We start from the raw sequence: 18438 nt of genomic DNA on the forward strand, positions 1-18438 counted from the left end.
TGGACTCGAGCTCTGTCCACTTGGCAATTAGATTTCTTTATTTGTAAATGTAACAATTGCTTGTCAAAGCAAATCCATCGCCTGCAAATAAACATTAACAAAATATTGGAAACATAATTTCTAGTACTGTTGGATCCCTGAGCCTGTTCCAGAAATCATTTCTTTATTAGGCTCTTGCCTATAAACGGAACAGGCTTCTTAAAAAAAGGAAAATCTAAGAGATGAGAGAATTCATATTTTGTGTTGGTGAAACCGCACCTTTGATGGTTGGACCAAACTAGTGCTGAGGAGTAAACGTCTTCCTTATTAACTAAATATTGATACGAATGAACCTGGCTTGATTTTCCAGGCTGGTAAGCGTAAATGAGAGTTTCTTTATGCTGTAGAAGGTTGATTCATTGGTAAGGCATGAGGAGGAGGCACGTTGAAAGGAGGATAAGACTGAATACACTTGAAGCTACGTTTAATCACTGCAATTAAGGAATAAGTGGCCCGTGTAACATGGATGTTTAATCAGAGCACGAAATGTACCAATGGCTTCTTTGTGAGCTACTGACGATAATCCCGTAAAGGTCCCTCTTATGTTTGGTTTAAAGGTTTTAGATATAATTTTGTAATGCCAGTCTGCTCTTGCTTGTTTTGGCCAGGACTATTTTGAACCCTCACCTGTGCCATGTCCTGTTTGTCAATCAGGTTATAGTTCATGAAGCAAATATGAATCTAATGAGAACTTTATTTTGCGGAATTGTCTTCCGTCTTCTGATCACACTCAGCATTGTTTGGGTCATATTGATCTCTCCCTATAGACTGTGCAAACATTATAGTGTAATATTAAGGGGTAGAGGACGGATGTCTGGCTGATTTTAGAAAAACATGTACCCCAAGGTCGTTTTGCTCGAAATGTATTTTTACGTAGCACCCTGGCGGCTATGTTGGGTTTTTGGCAAAGACGCTTTGATTGCATTACTGAGGTTTGGGAGAGGCAGTTGCGTGAGTGTAAAGTATTTTCTTTTCCAGTAAAGGCTGTTCAGTCTAGTCATGGTTTGCACTATTTACTAGAGTAGAACCATTAAACTGCACAGCTTGGTCTCTTGGAGTAGCTCACACGTGAACTTGTGGTTGCCATTAGGAAATAAAATGAAAGGTGGAAAGTTCGAAGACTTGCGAGACCCATTAAGGTATCTGTAGTTCTGCATGTTCTCTGATTAGCTTGTTTCGAAAGATATAATATGAAGAGCGATTTTAGGTTGCTTGTCTGGGGCTATTGTCCTGTGGCCAACTATTTTGCTATCCACCCTTACATTTTTTTGTCATGTAAAACTGGATATAGGGGTGTCCAGGGGCGATATCTTTAATGATCTCATTGGAAAACACTCAGTTCAGTACTTTGGCACTAGGACAGCCCATGCGCGTGGACCTTCTGCCACCTGGTCTCAGTCTGGCACTAGCAATGGGTACAGCGAGCACTTCACAGAAGTCACAGCGAACAGTACACAGAAGTCACAGTAGGTGCCATCATCTGGCACAGCTGTCGATTATACACATCTAAGATTCCATAGGTTATTCTTTAGGTTCTTCTATTGCCATGATTCATTACCAGCTGTGTTGCCATCCTATTCTTCTGGAAGAGATTGTTACCAGATTCTTTTCATTTAGTAACCTCCATTGTTGACATCTGGATGGTTTCCTGTTTGTTTCCAAGCTGTAGCATTTATAAGTAGACATGCTCAATTTACTATTAACCACTCCCACCGATTTCTGCCTGAAATCCCTTTTTTTTACGCTTTTATAACCTTAGGGTTATGGCTGTCGATTACCAGATTTATGACGGGCAGCTCACAAACATTACAATTACATTTTTTACCGTGTAAGGAAGGTGTGGCAAAATATTACTTAGAAGATTAACGTACTTATTTCATCCGGGGCTAAACAGGATTAAGGAATATGTTGGTGCACACTGGTTTTCCTTTGTTGTGAGCCTCTTAATCACTCTAAAATCTTCGATTGCTGACTTTAAAAGGTTGTAATCCCTGTTACAGTAATGTGAAAAATGAGTTTTGCCACATAATGATCCAAAGCGCATTGTATCTACATAGGACTTGTTTTAACCTTTTGCTGCAAGGCCAGGCATGCAATGTAATACGCTCATTATTTTATGGAAATACTGATGACTGGAAAAAAAAAAGTTATATTAACCAGCAGATTTTAAGAAAGTTCTAACTTTCTAACATTTATAAACTTTTTTTTTAAGGGCGCACTCATTCAGTACATGTGTCTCGTGTTTAGAGCATAATCATATCTCCTGGTTTTGTCAGGACAGTCATACACTTTGGGCCAAGATGTCCTGCGTTCAGGGGCAGCTGAGATAATAGTTTGGTTAGACAGAACAAAAGATTAGACGTTAACTGGTTCCAAGGATGAAGACCGGGAGATGCACTATAGCTGGGGTCATACAGAGCACCCCAAATCCAGAGGCTGTTGACTTTCTGTAGTAAAGCCCTGTCCTGCTAAACGGACGAAGGTACATTGAAGGTAAAACAGCCAGGGCTAAGCAGCTACCATAGTGTTTGATGCTCTTACTAGAGATCCTCCTTCCTAATCTCGCACCTTGGGATGCAGGAGGAGCAGTAGTTGGAAAGAGCAACCGTGAAGAAACAAAGTGGTCAAATTGAGAGGAGGAATGAAATTAATCAAGGGATAGCTGAAATGTGACAGGCGGGTCTGTTAAAGGGACAGTATATTGCCTTTTATCCCTGGAAAGCAAACTCATTAGTGAGTTAATAGTGAATTGGTTTTTCATCTTCAGGGCAGTTACATACGCGTGTATATGTGCATCTTGCGTGTTCTTGAGCCCAGTAAAGTTTGAAGTCCAGTTTATATTATCTATGTTTTGCCCAACAGGTTATCAATGTTGACGGCACCATGAGGAAAACCCTTCTAGAAGATAAGCTTCCCCATATATTTGGGTTTACGCTACTTGGAGATTACATTTATTGGACTGACTGGCAGAGACGAAGCATTGAAAGGGTTCACAAAGTGAGGGCAAGTCGAGAAATCATCATAGACCAACTGCCGGATCTAATGGGGCTTAAAGCTGCCAGCGTAACCAATACATTTGGTATGTATGTGAACTGTGCACAACATGGAAAATAAAACATGCCATACATTCTTAAACAGGGGCCAAAAAACACGCAGAATGCAGAGTGTTTGCAAATGTGTGTTTACAACAATATGCTCTAGGGTTTATGACATATCATGCCATCATGAAAGTAATGAGCCTTAACTCCTTGAATGCCTGGTATGGTGAAGATATGTAGCTGGCAAAGTAGGTACAGAAGTCTAGCTATGCATTTCATCTACCCCCTCCCCAGCAGAAATGTGTTTAAGGGTACTTTTGTACCCTTTTTTGTACAAGAGAGTTTTTTTTTTTATTTTTAAACATGAGTAAAAGAGCTTTTCTCTGAGAATAAAAAAAAGTTAAAAATGTAAAACGCAAGGTGACACAAATGTATATAAATATATGAACATAGAATTGGCATGATGTGAGTTGCAGTGCTCAAATAGGGTGCCGTTCTGTTGTGTGCCTACCCTATGATATTTTGTGTACTGTGACCTACCTGCATATGTTTACGCGGTATCTGTGAAGAGCTTAACTTTCCCTGGCAAAAAGGTTTCCCTATTTAAAGCCTAGTCTAGGCTGGGCTGGGTATACGGCTGTCACCTATGTAATTATAGCTGAAATATGAAAATTGTCCCGACCTCCCATGAGGCAAACAACGTGTCCTGACCCCGGGCACGCAAACCATACATGATGACATGGAATGCCATGATAGACTCCATCTGTAATCTTCATCCGCTGCACGGAATCCTGTGGTTACCTTTGCAGAGGACTTCCTCACAATCAAGGCAATCTGAGGAAACCGATACCGTGCCCCAACGTCAAAAAGTTTTGCATGATTATGTGTTGATGTAAGACTTCCTGTTTGCATGGAAGCCTCGTTTTTATACGGAGACTCTGATCTTGGAGCAGAGATCGCAGCTCGAACGGTCATTGACTGAGCTGGTGCAGCAAAGTCTTTCCCAAAAGGCATTCTTTAGCCAAATGCCCTTCTGGGTTATAAAGACTAATATATAATGTTAAGGAATCTGCTGCTTTGCCGTAAACAATAGAGAGACCGTTTTACAAGCAAACTTTGTGCTTGCGAGTTTTATGAATGTGGCATCCAGCATAGGAGGAAATATCCACGTACGTAACCTTTCTAACACCTGCAGCTTTGTGGAATAGGTACACCCTGGCTTCGAGCTTTTAATTGTGGACCCCTAAATGTTTAATATTTTTCAAAAATTGAAAGCAAAGGATAAATTATTTAATATTAAAAATAGATCACACACTGAGTGTCGGGCCATCCTTATACCTAGACTCAGAGGGCTCCCTACTCCAAGCCCCTTATAAAGTAGGACAGTCATTGTGAAAATATCCATTAAAAGGTGCACCATGCGTCATTATATGTGGATAGAGAGATGTGTGTTCATGGGTATAACCGCAGTGATTTTAATCTTATTAATATGCTAATAGATAAAACCATCATTAATATGAAAATGCGCGAGAACTGTACATCCACATTTGACAATTTTAAAAGAAACATTAGCCTACTGCTTGTCTCTTGGAAACATTTGAGATTAGTTTTGTAATCTTTTCTTACAGGTACCAATCCATGCGCCGACAATAATGGTGGCTGCAGCCATCTGTGCTTCTTTACCCCTCGAGGTGTGCAGTGCTCGTGCCCTATGGGGCTGGAGTTACTCAGTGACCTGAGGACATGCATCATCCCTGAAGCCTTCTTAGTTTTCACAAGCAGAGCCACAATTCACAGGATCTCCTTGGAAACGAACAATAACGGTGTGACAATCCCGCTCACCGGGGTCAAAGAGGCGTCTGCCCTGGACTTCGATGTGTCTGATAACAGAATCTATTGGACGGACATCACCTTAAAGGTACTGTAATGTTACCTTCTTGTTTCCAGTGATTAACTGACTCCTTTTGGCTAGTATGCCACTGAGTTACCACATTTCTTCCTCTTCCTTCTCCAGACAATAAGCAGAGCTTTTTTAAATGGCAGCTCGGTAGAGCATGTGATTGAGTTTGGCTTAGATTACCCAGAAGGCATGGCAGTAGACTGGATGGGGAAGAACATTTATTGGGCAGACACTGGAACCAATCGGATTGAGGTGGCACGTCTGGATGGGCTATTCAGACAAGTTTTAATCTGGAAAGATTTGGACAACCCTAGGTCTTTGGCTCTGGACCCTGCTAAAGGGTGAGTACTTCGAACATAATATTCTACTGATCCGTATGTAACGGTGAACGTTGGAGGGGCTCTGTCTTGTAGAAACAGCAATTACCTATTCTATTCAGCTGATCTACGCCTAGGATGTCAGAAAAAAAATCTTAACGAGGAACAATAAATACGCAGCCAGCTGTTAGATGCACAGATTCTTCATGGAAGGTCGGGGGCATACATTGTATTTATTGCTATTTATAGTTATTATCTGCTTGTCACCAAAGCCTTATCAAACATATTATGATGTTGTTTTAAATATTATTTCACTACTTACTACAAATATTGTTGTTCCTTTTCAGCTATATGTATTGGACAGAATGGGGAGGGAAGCCCCGGATTGTCCGAGCTCATATGGATGGAGCCAACAGCAACACGTTGATTGACAAACTGGGCCGTGCCAATGACTTAACCATTGACTATGCAGACCAAAGACTGTACTGGACTGATTTGGATACAAACATGATTCAGTCCTCCAACATGCTAGGTAACATCTTCAGGGATATCCTTTAATACCGCATTAGAGTTTATTGTAATAAGTTACTCAACTCTGGTTAAGAGGGCTTTATTAAAGGGAAAGCTTCATTGTCTGTCCCATATATTTTTTAATTGCAGTGTTTTTTTATGCGTCTTTGTTGCAAACTGACAAGGGAGGGGTGCGATTCAAACTATACTGCTGTACGCCAACATCAGCCCAGCACCATCAATGTGCCCCATTTTGTATTCCAGTCATGTTTTTAATGTCGGTACAAATTCATATTGTGTCTGATGCTGTTCTGGCATCCATATTTATACACGGAGTTGGAAATAAAATATTATTTTACAATTATTCACCAATGTAGGTGAAACCCGCGCAGGTCAACTGCAACCCATTAAACATCCTCCATGGGTTACGTGACCGGTGTAATATACCCGTTGTGATACCTGTTATTAACTTCTGTTTCACTTTTATTCTGTTGATCTTTAGGAAGCAAACAGTACTCCTCCTTGTACTACAGTAGTCTTTTTTTAGTTTCAAGAGGTGCGTTTTTGCCACTTGAACCATGGCTTGTTTCGGTTTAACTAAATGGTAAAGTGTTCCCCAAACATAAGTTGTACTGGTAGTCAGTATATATTTTAGGCCAAACACTTTTAAGACCATGGGTGTTTGTGGTGCTGGATTCAAGTTTTCACTAGGATGCACACAATACAAAAGCCCCACTCCACCTTCTCCAGGGAAATAATCCTGGGGTAAGGTTAGTAGAAATTCCCCAGACATTCATGAAATTTAAGGACGTTTCAGTGAATTACTATCCTTGTTTTTGTAACACACTCTAGTCCATTTTGCTTGGACTCCAGTGCATTTCACACTAACTCATCTTCAGCTTGGAAGTTCACCTGGAACAGCTGCAAGTTAAGCGGACATATTGGTGCCGCTGTGTAAATGGACGCCAGTATCCGGGTTACTATGTTAGACGTGTACCTTTAACCTTTTTCATACAAAAAAAACCATATCTCCTTAAAGGAGTATAATCTGCCATCCATGCACACACAGGCAGCTATTGGTAAATGCACGGTCAGACAGTCATTTTAGTGAAATATTAGCATTGACCATTATTAGCAAACATACACCTGAGCTGAAGTGGACTTGCTCCGTCCTGTCTTCTCGATTGCATTCTTACAGTGCTGTTTTATACTCCGGAGAGGGAACTTCGATACCATTGCACGCCATGCGCGTTGTCCTTGAAATCCCGAGCAGGTGTCCCCGTGCAGCAGTTGTTATGGTGCCACTTCCAGCTAGCCAAACGTTTATAGCACTTTGGGCTCTGAGCCCATTAATTAAGTGAAAGACATATTGACCTTTCTGAAACATCCACACTGTGAACTTTCCACGCCGAGGATTATTTGTCCTGTGGACAATTAAAAAAAAAATTGTGCAATGAATGGGTATTAAGAGTATTCCGTATCTTATTACTTGTTGAATATGTGCATATCTCTCTTCCAAATCTCCCAGCCCTAAATTCCAGATCAGTTTGTCATAATTCTGTGTACCCAACCAACCGTGCTTAGGCTAGTGTGAAGTAAAGATCATAATGGTGATATCTACTACCTCCTTAGACTGGCTACCCATGGGGTTAGAAAACTAATTTATTTCCTATATTCACTCATTTCCCCAAGTCTTAACTGATTTCTATACCCTTAAAGTTTATACTAGTATTTTATACGGTCATCCCTTCACGTGAACCTAACCTTTTTTAGGTGGATCGGTCACAAAGTGGGACTGTACCTCCTAAACAGCGACAGTATGACAGTGCCCACTGTGTCAAAGTATCTTGCCTGCTCACCTAATGTCTACTGGAAGCATATTATGACTTTACCCACTTCTCATTCATTCCTTATAACGTGCCAGGTTTATTCGTTTGTGTGCCACTTACACTATCTTCGGTTAACCCAAATGCAGGGACGGGCTGAATCCTGTCCAGCATCCTTTACTGAGAATTGTTAAAATATTTTAGAAGTGTATATTTCATGCTATGATTTTATAAATATGTTTTTATTATGGAACACTCAGTGTTATGGGAAGCAAAAGCCCAAAACAAATTATGAAAGAAAACATTTGTTGAGTTGCGGTGCTCGGTTTCCTTGCACCAGTTAGAAAATTCCGTAAAATGAGTAGATGGGAATTCTGGGAAAGGAAGTGAGGGCCTTGGCTGCAAGCCTAGAGGAATTGTGTAGATGTCTGTGCAGGACTCCGTGTTTTGGGTATGAGACTTCAGGGTGTCCTCATAATTCCCAGCTGTAGACAATGTGTTTCCGTTGTGCAGGAATGAAGAGCAAAAGGTTATGGATTTTGTGATTGAAGACTGTGGCTGAGACAGCAGATACACATACATCTTATATAGCATGGATTCCGCATGAAAGGTGCTTCTGCCCCGCCAGAGGTTTCTCTATGGCTTTGTTACCCGCACCAATGTTACCAAAAGCGAGACTTAAGTGAAGGCCAAGGAAGGGACTTTTTCCGGCTTGTCTGTAGAGGTGAAGGATCTCAAGCACCCACCTCGCGCTGTTATATATAGTCTCTTCGCTGCTGTCTTTGTGGTTTTTGTGACCGTAATCCTTCTTCCGAACCCAGCCAGCTCTGGGCCTGCAAATACCCTGCAAATTCTGCCCAAATGGGTTTAGGGAAATGTCTGTTTGGTGGCTAATGGCATCCCAGACTTGGTGATTGAACTGCCCACTGGTGGTGGGTTGATATTATAGTTATTGCTGGTCAAAGTTAAATAAAGCCATAAACCTGGGTCCTTTCCTTTCTTGGAAATAAAACTCGTTATGTGTTTTTGGGTTGCCAGGCTGTATGCCTAAATTATGAGTGAGGATTTAATTTGACACATGGATGTTTTACTCCTCCAGTAATGATTTACTTTACCCTACATTTTCTATAATTTGTATCAAGATTTCATTGAGACATTAGTACTTGGCTTCCAACCTGTAATGAATGAAATTGGTCTGTACAGAATGGAGTTGGCGGTTGCGCATGATACTTTGGCGCAATAGTCTGTACCATTACATTTCCTTGAGTTAAGCGATTGAATACTTAAGTTACAAAATAAGGTCATAGGACACCTAAGATGCCAACAGCATATAACTGTGTAACGGGATGAGGTGTGGGCACCAGGTGAAGGGGTATATCACAAACCCAAATTAAATCTTATGTAAATCTATGAAAACTAAGAAATTAATCAAAAATAGTTACTTCATTTTATGGTAAGTAGAATTTTAGGGATTTACTGTTCATGTAAAAGAGTGAAGAAGTATTGAAACAAAACCAGGGTTATGTTTCATTCAAGACGGTGACCTTTTGTTTTAATCTAATAAACTTTTCCATCATTAATTTCCATGACATCTTCCCTGTGAATGCTTTTCGCAGACAGACTCGCTAGTCTCTAATGGGATCTGAAACAAATGGACATAACGTTTGGCAAATGCATAAAATGTATCAGAAGACAAGCTCCAGACGCATTAAATATTTCAGGATGTGATTAAACTTATAGAAAGAATGCAAGAACTTGTATTTTAATTAAACCGATGTCTAAAATGTTTTTGAAGGTTGAGTATGGTTTATATGAACTATGGGAAAAAATGTTAGGATTGCCCAGGAAATAAGAAGCCTGATCTTAAATGCTTCAGCGAGCAGTTTTTGACACTTCTCTTGAACATCCCTTTTCGTAACAGGTCAGGATCGGGTAATCATTGCTGATGATCTTCCTCATCCCTTTGGCCTGACGCAGTACAGCGACTTCATCTACTGGACAGACTGGAACGTGCGCAGCATCGAAAGAGCAGATAAAGTCACCGGAAAGAACCGCACCCTGATCCAGGGTCATCTGGACTTCGTGATGGACATCCTTGTCTTCCACTCCTCTCGGCAGGATGGCGTGAATGACTGCGTGCAGAACAATGGACACTGCAGCCAGCTATGCCTCGCTGTGCCCAACGGATACAGATGTAGCTGCTCCTCTCATTATACCCTGGATGCCAACAACCGCAACTGCAGCTGTACGTAACGGCTTTATTGTCATTTTATGTGTAAATGTGAGGGAAACTGTAAGGCAGACCACATTTCAGGCAATGAAAAAGCACAAGTATGTAAAATCATCTAATAATTGTGATACAGCTTGAAACGGGCACTCACAACAAATGTGAATTTACAGGGTTATTAATATATAGATATTTATTTGGGAATGTATTTTTCTGTATAATCTGCGTGCCTTTTGAGTAATTCGGTATGACTCTGTGTTGCAGTGCCATCCAGTTTCCTGCTGTTTAGCCAGAAGACCGCCATCAATCGGATGGTATTAGATGAGCAGCAGAGTCCGGACCTCATACTTCCTATCCATGGTCTGAGAAACGTCAAGGCGATCGGATACGATCCTCTAGATAAACTCATCTACTGGGTAGATGGACGGCAGAACGTCATCAAACGAGCAAAAGATGACGGCAGTCAGGTATGTGTAATATGTTCCTAGTTTAACGGTTTGGGTTGATGGAGTAAGTGTGCTTTGAAGCATGTGTGCCTATAAGTAGGTGATAAGGCTGTCCACCAGACTCTTGGGACAGCGACATAGTGGGACAACTATGTAAGCGCACTTTCTATACAGAATTTATTGGCCCTCCCGGTGTTTAAATAATCATGGCAGCTTTTGGTACATAAATAGAGTATAACTAGGGGTCAAAGCGGGCAGGTATACTGGTGTTTAGAGCTATTGGATACACGTTTGTTATGGTGACTTTTATGTTTACTGCCAGGACTGTGTGCGGTATATTGTGCCAACACATTGCTTGTGTACAATCCCTGTCATGCTGCATTTTGCCTACCCTTTAAGGTATAGCCATAGGTCCCAGTGGGAAAAGATCAAAGGCCATTCCCATGCAGAGGTATTTTGGCCAGCACTGAAGCTATTAGTTTTGCATGCCTGGTGTTTCACACACTCTAAAAAGGAACATGCCATCATTAGAATAGTATTGCAATTGAAATGAATCCGGGTTGAAAGGATGCCAGTTTTTATGGGTATAAGCCAGAGAACAGATGGATCTCCAGGGACACATTGGGGGAAGGAACCCGTATTGTGCGCATCGGCTATAACCTCGATTCCTGCAGGTCATCTGCGTACAACGTATAAACATACAGCCTTCCAGCTGTCAGTAACTTCTTTAATGAGATAAATTGGCCTTTAATGGGCGATCCTTACAAGGCACGCAGACGTGACAAATCGGAATCTAGAATCGCATAACAAATACTTTAAGGAACTTTACATCTCCCAGCACAATGACCCTTCCTACCTTGAAAATATTAATGCTTATTAACGCTGCATGTTTAGTCCGTAGCCTGTGCAAATGATTGATAGATTCTGTTACAACCTTCTCCTCCAATTGCTTTGGTATTGTTAGTAAATGTCCCTTGATAACGCGGGTGCGTTGCCAGGGAAGTAGCCGTAACCTACAACTGTTATTAGAATTCTTCTACAAATACGTGAAACGGTTACTGTTTAATTAAGGGAGCATTTGCCAAGCCTTCTGCATGAATGGCGTTACCTTTCTCTGTCAATCTGTCGCCTTTATTGGAACCCTGTAATCTGTTAGAAGTGGGGTCGGACTGATGTTATAAATTCTGATTTATGCAGTTTGTCAGCAGACCACGGCAGAGGTATATTATTTCCCCGTAGAGTGTGAACCTTTGTGTTCTGTAGCTATTATAAATGTAGAAATGTTATTTCGTAAGCAAACGGCCTCCAGCATGTGTGTTTTTTTATATTTAAGGTCTGAGATATCATAAACCGGGTCTTCTTTTACGATTCCAGTAGAAAACTGCGGCAATAAACTGTGCCGTGCCATAAACAGATTAATGCCATAAACTGATAGTATCATAACGTTACAGTTTTATAGCAAAAAAATGAATTTAGTAAGGTACTGCGTACAATCATTACCAATGGGGGGGTACTCTTTATTCTTGGTTAGGAGCTCATGTCAAGAGTCGGTTGAGAGGATGAACGCCCCAATATTAGGTACAATCGGAGTTTTAGGAGGGAGATGGAGTGTGAGTGTACCTATGTCTCAGCCTTTGCTCCAGAGATTTAAGGGTGATATGCAGGGTGTTTCACAAAGTGATGCAGGGAGATTTAGTAACCATGTGTTTTTTTAGAATTAATAAGAAGTTGTTAGATTTCCAGTCATCGCGAGGAGACTCTAGTCCACTTGGCCATGACTACATATATTATATAATATATACACACACACTCAACTTCCCTTGGCCCAAGTAGGGGTGTCTGACTACGTAGTAGATAAAGGAGATTAAACCTTGGCATTTTGTGGCAGAATAACAGAGATGCTTGCACGTGAAAAAAAATCTTTGGTGACGTCACCGCTGACTTTTTGTGGCAGAATGCCGGCCGTCCTCCAGATGGAATAGAGGCTCGTGCTTCCTATATATGCGAACGCTGCGTATAGGAAATACGAGCCTCTCCTACGTCAGATTCCCACGTGAAGAACATCACCTTTTGGGACCCTGGACCCAGAAAATTCTTTAGGACGCAGCATTGTGTGATCAAGCATTCATTAGGCGTGGAAATAACCAGTGATTTGTTCTGCAAGACACTTTCTTACATGCCGAATTTTTGGTGCTTATGTTTAATGTATTCTAAGAAATCTCCGCTCTTCCCCTTAGTCTTTTGTGGTCGTGTCAAATCCAAACCAAAGCCAAACCCAAGAAAGACAGCCCCATGACTTCAGCATAGACATATACAGCCACAGCCTGTACTGGACCTGCGAGGCTACCAACACCATCAATATCCACAAGCTGACCGGGGAAACAGTCGGTGTTGTCCTGCGTGGTGACCACGACAAACCGAGGGCCATCGCTGTGAATGCAGAGCGAGGGTAAGATCTGCTTTTGCACGTTTTATATTTGCGCTAAAGTTCTATGAACGCTATGTTTACGAAAAATACAACAGCATTCAGAAGCGCAACACTCGAGATTAATATCCTGCAGCATTTCACATAAGTGTAAAACTCTCAAATTCTGTCTATTTCTTGTGTCTTTTACCATCAGTGACCATAACCGCAGACTTTTAATAAGTTGGTTTTAGCCCCTGTAGTCAGTGGACGGTATATGGCAGTTATGTTATTGGGTCACGTATCTGGCACCTTGATGATGGGTTATCTCTACAGTATTAGGAACATCTATTAATAACGAGGCCTGGCTGTACATCCTTGAGTGTCCTTTGGAGGGTGCTCGACAACAGCCAGTGTAATAGAGGGACCATATATCACCATACCTATGTCTATAGATCTAGAAACCAGCTGCCGTATCTGGGCCTTGGAAGTGTTGATCCTTTGATCTCTGTGTGGGCCAGTGAGGCATTATGCTGTCCCCCACCCTATAATGGCTTGCTCCGACTCCCACCTGGAGTTATGGGTATCGCACTTATGTAAAGACAATTAGGACAGGAATCTGTATTTCTACTTAATTTGTCTCATCAATGTTTTATCTACTCAAACGTTTTTGTTAGAAGTACATGACTACTTTTGCAGTGTATTACCCTCTCTTAGTATTAAAGGGACAGTCTCAAAAATGAAGAATACTCTGCATGACACTTGAAAGACTTTATAAACTGTAGAAAAGAAAAGGGGGGCTTAACTTTAGAAGAAGCTGCAGTTTCAGAGGTACAATACCCCTTTCCATGGTCCAGTTTTCTTACAGCAGTGTTTGGCTTTAATCAGCCAATCGGTGACAGTAAATCGCTCCGATCGGCAGACTGTCCCTTTATTAAATGAGTTGTGCCCTCAGTATCCACTTATAAATTTTCACGATAACTTTTCGGTTATACCGAACTAAAACATGTATTATTTTGACCTGGTTGCTATTCCACACGGTGTCTGATTATCTCCACTATGTTTGGAGGAATAGCAAGGATGTCTAACAAGAGGAATTTACAGTATTTTCTTAAATATTTTACACCGCTATATTCCCTGAAGTCAAATCAGCAAGCAGACAAAATGAAAACCATGTGCAGACCAACCGGTTAGAGGCTGCAAAAAGGGTTTGTGAGGCATGTGTTAAACAAATGGGGGTTTGGAGCTTGGAGTAATATTTTTGACAGCAAATAGTGCGGTTCAGGCACCAGTAATAATGAGCAGATGATGGAAAAGAGATGGTAATTACTCACTAATAATTGGCTTTATTTAAGACAACTTAATCGTGCTCAGAGTGAGCTTTGTAGTTCTTCACATCTTGTTGTACTTTAATAAAAGTCTAAAAAAGAAGAAAAAAATGAAAATTGAATTGTTTTGAAAAAAGGATTAGTCACCAGATTAAAAAAAAATACTATTTGCTTTGGGTTTTTACAAATTTTAATTTACAAGTGGACAGTAAAGAGGATGTTACCGTCCGAAAAACGCACGAGACAGACAAAAAATGTTATATAACCTATACCATGTGACCGAAACGTCTGTCCCTGAAACCCTCGTAAAGTGGATCTGTCGCTTTATTCTACATAAACAGACGTGTAATAGTTGTAAAATAGGCATTAAGTATTAAGAACCTACTCAACGGGTTCACCGTGGGAGCAGCCATCTCCACTTCTGCCTATTAAGGTATCTCTGCGCGTGAAGCTGCTGATTGCTGCTGATTGGCTGGTTCAGGCAGCGTTTGTAACAGCGGGGTGAAGTGCGAAAAATAAGATATTATTATATTACAGTGTATATATATTATAATTTACCATAGTGAATGCCATTATAAATCCCCACCAGCCAATTTCACTGATCCTGAATGTGATAAAATAAATGTATTTCTCATTATACTCTTTGTCCCACACACTGTTGAATCTGACATGTTTGTAACGAAATGCAACATTACAAACATCATTCTTAGACAGGGATAGATACACACATCGGTCATGGCGGATATATTTAAAGCTACTGAAACTGTAGTTTGTTTTTTCTAGGTAATCTTTCTAGGTTAGAACTATGATGGAGGGAAACATTCTATTCCTTTTCGGTCCAAAACAGAAATAGTAATGGATAGATTGTCAAGATACGCATGTATTCATGCTTGCCCTCATACATTCCACTCGCAAACACACACTATATCTTCCACTCTCCTTCGCTTTTCTCCTTTTTTTCTCCTTTCTCATGATATCTTCCCTGTTTTTTCTCCTGCTCCCTTTCCTTGCTTTCCCAGCCGGGACCCTCTGTTTCGGTGCTCCCTCCAGTGGTATCGGTAGATTCAGTGTTGTTGTAGGAGATCCTATCTCTGCTCTCAGCATCTATAGAGGGCGTCCAGCGCAAGGGAGCTCTGTATCGGAACTCTGTATAGGGAAAGACCTTGTGCTCCCGTCATTTTGTGTCGCTTAAGATGATCAGTCCTCTCCCCGATCGGCCCTGCTCCTCCGGCACACAGACGGACACCTTGCCATCCCCGAGTCTTAGTACTGGTGGATGCCCAGACCCTTCCCAGAAAAGAAATCTTTAATCAAGTAAAATATTGTCATTCATATTTGCCAACACAATTTAATGGTCATGTGACAAAAGCAGATAGGTTGCATTTTATTTAAAAAAAAAAATGTAAAAACAATTTCGCCAGCTTTTTGTACGCGAACGCACAGAATGTGAGCGAGAACCCCTGGAGTCAGTAACTACACGCTGGGTTCACACATGTACCCTGCCCCAAATACCATCTAGACGAAAGAGATTATACAGACATACAACTGAACAGCAGTCCCTTTGTGTTCTGTTATCACAAAAGCAGTGCCTGGGAATCACTAAAGCACAGAGTAGACCCTTTTCTACAATTCGCAACAATTTATACTTAATTTTCTGCATGTTCATTACATCATAAGCGTGTGCTGTCAACACAAATCAATAGTGACACCTAAATGAGGGTTTGGAAGTAGGTTTTGAAGCGTTGGTGGTGGGAGTTGTCCAGGGAGCCCGACATGTCAATGTTTGGAGGTGGATCATACAGCCCTCGTTACAAAACTCTGCTTTAGAAGGAATTTTGGGTAGCTAGCATACGTATTGTTACAAATAAAAAGTCGCTGATTGTATTTATATGGCCAGAGACTGGTTTTGGCGTGGCCTTTCTGAGCATGCGGTATCTGAATGCTATGTAGGACTTTGTTTTGGAGAGCCAGCTGTCTCGGTGCCGGCGGCGTTAACCTTGCTCTCCCAGATGTGCCGTCTCTGGTTTATGAAAGCAGTGCTGCTGTGAACGCAGCGTCCGACTTCACAGGAATATCTGTAGACTGTGGTCAGTTCCAATCTAAATATTGGGTTTATCTGTAACTCGTATCTCAACACAACATACCGAGCCATCAGAACACGTTACCACCCATTCTTTATTCATCAAAAGTGCAAATGACCTAATACCAGGTTTTTACCTATCAAATATATCTAATGTATATGAATTGACATTTTATAAAGGTTGGGAATATAGGTTCCATGTACATGTTTTCCTTCTGCATGTTAGAAAACAGTTGTTTTATGTTTTTTTTTTTTAATATTGGGCACGTATTGGGATCTCTTGAAACTCAGTTGAATGTTTTTTGCTATGTTGTATAGTTGTTGTGTTATCTGAATATATTAGTTTCCCTAGAAGACAAGGTTTCTTGTTTTGGTAAAAAGGTGCCATTATTAAGTTTGTCTTGTTTTGATTCCCCCCTCCCAGGTATATGTACTTCACAAACTTACAGGAGCGGTCCCCGAAGATTGAGCGGGCAGCGTTAGACGGGACGGAGCGGGAAGTGCTCTTCACCATGGGGCTGATTCGACCGGTGGCCTTGGTTGTCGACAACAAATTAGGAAAACTCTTCTGGGTGGATGCAGATTTGAAACGTATAGAGAGCAGTGACCTGTCCGGTAAGTTTAATGTCAACGAGCAATAACTACCTACTGAATCCGAATCCCACGAAAGACCTCCCAATGTGATAACAGCGAAGCATTTACTGTGTGACCGTTAAGGCTTAATCTTAAGAGGGTAGGAAAGAATATTTGCTTATCATCCTGACAATCAGTCCCTACCTCACTTGCCAACAGTGTGGACGCCATATAGTGTCTAATCCACCAGGAGTGATTGTACGTAGGGTAAGAGACAGATTGTGGAAACCTTACATTTTTACTTTACTGGCTTTATAAGTGGTTTAAAATGCAGAAAGAGAACCTGGGAAGATGGTTGTTCAGGTAGTTTGAGTGTACACGTAGCTTGTCCCTACAAATAACAATGTAATAATAATGGTGATGACTGCCATATCTATGTGAAGTCAGTGGGAGTTGTGGTTTAGGGCCAATCCAGTGAGTTTGTGCTGTAGATAGAGCTTGGCGGGCCCTGTGTGATATATAGTTAAATCAGAGGTTTCTTGAAAGAACCCTCACACATTGAATTATGCATTATACGGGGAGGGCTACCTCAGCAACTCTTGGTAGAGAAACTTGCTAGGGACACCCGTAATGTGGCCGACTACTGAGGTTTGGTGATATGACTTTATATTTAGCATTTATATAAATTAACTGCTTGATTGGAGCTTCTTTTTCATGACTCAAAAAGGGCAGGAAACAGTTAAAGGGGTCCAACTATGTGTGACAGAACACATTTCTCTAATCCCACATGTGCAAATGTCTGAAAATAAGATGAAAGATGGATGATCGGCACAAGATGAGAAAACATCACTCTCTTATGAAGCGATGTATGTTTTTGTTTGATCCGTTCACGCTAGTTTGGTAATCCATTCTATTTAGTGAATAATGAATATGAGTTTATTAAGTAACTGTGCAGTGCCAAGAACAAGACAAGAGTCGGCTGCCAAAGGGGAGCTTAGACCCGGAATGTGTCTTCAACACACAAAATACAAACAATGTATGTAACAAAATAAGAAACACAACGTACCCGCTCCTTACTTATAAAGAGAATTGGTCACCTTCTGGAATCTCAGTTTACTAAAACCCACATAGATATTTAAATAAGCAATAATTCAATATGTATTAGCAACTCAACTTCATGTCTATTTCATGTATGATGCTCTGCGGGATTATCTCTATAGACAAGCACTAGAACTTTTGAGTATGTTAGTTTATGTTAAAAGTACGAAATTGAGATTTTTTTAAAACTACTTCTAGAATAAGGATTGTTTCCAATGCATTATATTCACATACTGTAACACATCTAGCCACCATTACATATGTTTATTAAGTGTATAGATCTGGGAAAAGGGACAGATATAGTTTAGGTTCTAGGGGTCCGCATTATGCACGGAATGTAAGTGTGATGGAAACTAACCGCACATGACATGCATGGTTCTAGCTCCGTTATTTTTTGTTCAGAATAGGGGCAAACAATGCATTTTAAAAGTATATTTGAAAAACACATTAGTCATAAAGAAAATACATATGGAAATATATAGTTCCTAATATCACTGTGGCCCATGACATCATGTAATGGGTTTGGACCAACAGAGAGCACTGGTATAGTTTGAATAATGCAAAAACGCATTTTAAGTATGACATTTAAATGAATTACTGAAAACAGTTATTTAAAACAAATACATTACTTTCGCAGCACAAAAATTGTGCT

General features: G+C 40.8%; 1 protein-coding gene and 1 long non-coding RNA gene across 2 annotated transcripts in view; one reads left to right on the forward strand and one right to left on the reverse strand.

Annotated features, from left to right (window-relative positions):
- LRP5 (LDL receptor related protein 5) overlaps positions 1-18438 on the forward strand; it is a 70211-nt gene that overhangs the window by 42733 nt on the left and 9040 nt on the right. Inside the window, exons 8-15 of the mRNA XM_053449679.1 lie at positions 2902-3118; positions 4706-4995; positions 5092-5318; positions 5642-5826; positions 9552-9875; positions 10122-10324; positions 12541-12752; positions 16540-16730. Of these exons, the coding sequence (XP_053305654.1) occupies positions 2902-3118; positions 4706-4995; positions 5092-5318; positions 5642-5826; positions 9552-9875; positions 10122-10324; positions 12541-12752; positions 16540-16730 (1849 nt within the window). The remainder of the gene's footprint in view (positions 1-2901; positions 3119-4705; positions 4996-5091; positions 5319-5641; positions 5827-9551; positions 9876-10121; positions 10325-12540; positions 12753-16539; positions 16731-18438) is intronic.
- Positions 13992-18438, reverse strand: part of LOC128467954 (uncharacterized) — a 30139-nt gene continuing 25692 nt past the window's right edge. Inside the window, exon 3 of the long non-coding RNA XR_008345772.1 lies at positions 13992-14127. This is a non-coding gene — a long non-coding RNA (uncharacterized LOC128467954). The remainder of the gene's footprint in view (positions 14128-18438) is intronic.

Source organism: Spea bombifrons, chromosome 10 (assembly GCF_027358695.1).
Source record: "Spea bombifrons isolate aSpeBom1 chromosome 10, aSpeBom1.2.pri, whole genome shotgun sequence".
Taxonomy (NCBI): Eukaryota; Metazoa; Chordata; class Amphibia; order Anura; family Pelobatidae; genus Spea; species Spea bombifrons.